The sequence below is a fragment of the Bombyx mori genome, chromosome 4 (assembly GCF_030269925.1).
Source record: "Bombyx mori chromosome 4, ASM3026992v2".
In the NCBI taxonomy this organism is placed as follows: Eukaryota; Metazoa; Arthropoda; class Insecta; order Lepidoptera; family Bombycidae; genus Bombyx; species Bombyx mori.
The window spans coordinates 11,298,253-11,302,462 of NC_085110.1; the positions used below are offsets into that span (position 1 = coordinate 11,298,253).

Sequence of the window (4,210 nt, forward strand, 5' to 3'; positions counted from 1 at the left end):
AAATGTTTTAAGCTTACTGACTTGACATTCGTTTTCAAAGCAAAATACAATTTCAATTTTGTTTTAAACAGAAAACTCAATATATTTATAATACAATTTATTTGAAGTTGAATAAAATATGAGGACGACAGTAGCTTGTAAAAAAAATTAAACTAAACGTATAGGTATGTAAACAAAGTTATATAGAAACACACATCATACGATATAATTTACGGAAGTAACCATATCGCACTACTATTCAAATTCCGCTAACGTGGAGGACCTTCGAATTTTTTAGTCAATTGTATAATGCGTTCAGCTTCACGGATGCCACTTAAGCGTGCGCCGTGTACAGTTCCAAAATATCCAGGCACCGTTGCCTCACCCGCAAATAAAAGTATTGGAGGTTGTGGATCACAGGGCCCCGGGACCGGTGTCCCGAGCTCGCACTGTTGACTAACAGTAGAACAACAACTCATATAAGAATGCGATCCGCAAAAATGTGGATCAGAAGCCCATTTAGATCTTAGCATCATCTGTGGGTATGGCAGGCATGGATTCCCTGTGAATCTTCTTAGCAACATTGTCAATCCCTCGGCTACGTCATTATCTGCCATAGATTCCATCAGAGCCGCTTCTTGTCCAGAAATCGAAGCGCAGAGTACATGCTTACTTCCCGGCATTTCGTCTATGGAACATACTCCTTGAGTCCAATCAGATCTACATTGTAATTCTTCAGCTGACCAAGCCAATTTCAAATTACCTTCGTGGCATACCCAAAAGGGCTCGCCGTATTCCAAAAATACTTTATTGCTAAGTCCATAACCTAAATTACAAATGGCGTCCAGTTTACACACTGGAAGAGGTGGAGCAAACAATTTATCAGCTTGGCATTTGAGACAACCCAAGGACAACGTTAAAATAACGTAATCCGCTACTATTTCTTCACCATCGCAGCATTTTACGAGTACACGGCCATTTCCTGCTTGACCAGTACCCCAGCGGATGACGTTCACGGGCTTAGAATATCTAATACAATTATCTGGAAGGCCACGTAATAAAGGTGCTAAAACTCCCACATAGCCAAGTGGAACGCGAACGCTTCCCCCCGGTAATTCAATGTAGCTACCGTACTGGTCCGCACTTACTAAAGAAAGATCATCTCCGCATTTATTACGTAAAATATTTGTCAACCCAAACATGACACGAGCAGCGTCGTATCTTTGGTCTTCTGGGAAATTATGTAATTCTTGTTGTATTCTTAATCCAATGAAATTCAACAAGGTGCCGTGTTGTCTCTCACCACCTAATCTAAACAAATTTGCGGCTTGCTGTTCTATTTGTCGGAAGGTATGATATGCCGTGATTGTCACAGGTAAATCTACTGCACGTCCCTCGCTTGTACAGAATAAACCACGCGACGAGTCTAACCTCTGTAAAGGTGTCTGCAACAGTCTGTCCTGCGATGCCAGAGTATAGACAGAATTTGGTAAACAAGCTCCAGATATCCATTCTGCACCCATCTCAATAACTGCATCTCCAAGCCAACATGAATGTATTCTTCCACCAGGACTGTAAAAGCGTAATGGTAATTAAAGACAAAATTAAAGAACTAATAAAAAAAATTTTATTGCCCTTATAGGCATACGAGCATACGGCCCACCTGATGGTGAGTGGTTACCGTCGCCCATGGACTTCATCAATGCCAGGGGCATGCTCAGATAGCAAATCTTTAGGGAGTATTTAGTAAGTAGATATTATTTAGATAATTAATAATGCGCAGGAGTGCTCTGAGGAATTAAATGACCTCGTCTTCTCCTTTGAGGACGTGACCAATCGCCACTGTTCATCCGTACTAACTGGAATCGCTGCGCCTTTATAGACACTATAATGTGAATTCTCTTTTAAAATAATTCCATAACACGTCTTACTCGAAAGAGGAGGTTTCAGAAGAGTTCATCCACAACCACATGTCATTTACGGAAAATTTACAAACGTCTTTTGTACAATAGAAGTAATTTTACTTGACTTACTACCTAAGCGGTAATACGGAAACCGTGAATCATGATTTTGAACTCGCCATCTACCTACTGACATAGGAGTCAAAGGAAAAGAGGATACTAAATAGGATATTTTGATATAATTTTAACTTCATCGTCATCATCATCAGCCTATAGCAGTCCACTGCTGGACATAGCCCTCTCCAATTGTTCGCCACAGCACGATCTCTCATCACGGCTTCTCTCATCCAGTTCCTTTCCTTTTAACCTAACAGTCGTAATATTCCACCCGCACTTGCCACAATAGATGCGAATTAAAAGGAAGAGTAAAAGCAATAAAACTGAGACACAAACCGCTCATTCGCCTCCAAGACTACAAAATTACGAATCCCACATTGAGTTAACCGGTGTGCCGCTGAAAGTCCTGCCATTCCCGCACCTACAATTATCACCCTTGGTTCCTGACAAGTCGGACTGATACTGCAAGAGTCTAAGATACACTGCTCTTGACCAGGAGCCACAGAGCCACTGTAGAGTCGGTATGATGACGTATTCACAGCATTGCAAACTAGCCTTTTTTTATTAGATTCGCTTAACAATCTAGAAAATGTTTGCCATATTATAAGTTTAACACGAGATAATTTCATCTTGATTACTATTTCACAGCCATTTAAATAAATAAAAAATAAAATGTCACTACTGAATTTTGAAAACTTCTGGCATATCATCTATCTTATAAATGTGACAGGTGACTCATAGATCGTGAAAAGAAATAAATTACTTAGAATTGTAGTTTTGTTATACTTATCAGATAGCTTTTACTCAAGGCTTCACTTGGGTTAATTTAGGAAAGAAGCAGTATTTTGGTTACTATTTTCTTTTCTGGCTGTAATGTACATGCAAAATTTCAAAATCGGTTTTATACTGAAGTCGTCATGCTTGCTTGCTTGTTACTTTGTGTTGTCTCTTTCGCATTTATAGCATTAGTATGGATTATAAAGACCTTACAAACTTTTGGACATTACAGTTTATTAATTCTACCCCATGATCTGTAAGCGGAGTAAAATGTCCCTTCGGAATAAGGTGACACTTTACAAAACTTGCATAAGGCCCGTCATAACTCACGTGAGTGTGGTGTTCGCTGACATAGACACCCTCCAATCTTTAAAATCTAGTTTTTGCAGGTTAGCCGTTGGAGCTCCGAGCTTCGTGAGGAACGTCGACTTACACAACGACTTGGACCTCGAATCGATCCGAAAATACACGAAGCCCGCGTCGGAACGTTACTTCGATAAGGCTGTGTCATAATAATCGCCTTATTGTTGCCGCCGCTGACTACTCCCCGAATCCTGATCACGCAGGAGCAAGTCACCGTCGTCGCCCTAGACACGTCCTTATGAATTCATCAAATTTAATAAAGTCAAATTAGAGAAAGGTCTCCCTTTCATGTTAAAGCAAACGACCGCGAGTATCTATTAAGGTCAATATTTGGAGCGTCATTCAGCGTCGATGTTATTAGGAATGTGTTGGAATTGCTCAAAAGAACGAAACAGTAGAAGCTGTAGATGTACACAATTACTTATGCTTCATAAAGCACAAGTTCAGCGTCATGTGGAATACTGCTTCATAGGACGGGATGCCAAATATCAAGCACTCCCATTTGAATCTATACATAAAAAGATCACGGTACGTTTCATACCGAATTCTCTGAGAAATCAAGATGAGCTGTGTGCTAAGTGCAAATTTTTTAACATTCTCGATAGCCTAAAAGTTAACTATATACCTACAGTTGGAACAGCGCCCCTAGCGACAAATGTAGGCAATCGTTCCAATTCCATACAAATTTGAGTTAACTTTTGTGATATCGTGAACGTTAAAAAACTCACACTAAGCCCACTGGTCATGTCCTTCATCAATCTAATTTAGAAAAAATCTTCACCAGTAGGCAGAAATTTACTGTGCCACTGGAATTGGTAATGTCTATGAACTTCGGTGACTGCGGCCGTGACATGGTTCCATGTGGTAGGCCGTATGTTCGAATGTCTGCCTCTATGGCAATAAAATGACATATCTTAATGTGAAGCGTGACTAAATAACAACTTGTATAACGCTATGTGTAACTACGAGTATGTCTAACCAGATGTATTCAAAGAGTTTTTCAAGCTTAAGTAATTTCGTTACAATATTATATGGTGTTTGGTTAATTAAATGAAGAAAATAAAACCAAAAAG

The 4,210-nt window shown here is 39.7% G+C and overlaps 1 protein-coding gene across 1 annotated transcript; it reads right to left on the reverse strand.

Moving 5' to 3' along the window:
* Positions 1–82: 82 nt before the first annotated feature.
* LOC101743897 (peroxisomal N(1)-acetyl-spermine/spermidine oxidase) lies at positions 83–2,920 on the reverse strand. The gene is made up of 2 exons (XM_004930944.5): positions 2,334–2,920; positions 83–1,551 (listed from the first exon to the last, which is right to left on the reverse strand). The coding sequence occupies exons 1-2, from the start codon at positions 2,705–2,707 to the stop codon at positions 249–251; spliced, it is 1,677 nt and encodes a 558-aa protein (XP_004931001.1). The 5' UTR covers positions 2,708–2,920; the 3' UTR covers positions 83–248.
* Positions 2,921–4,210: the final 1,290 nt, after the last annotated feature.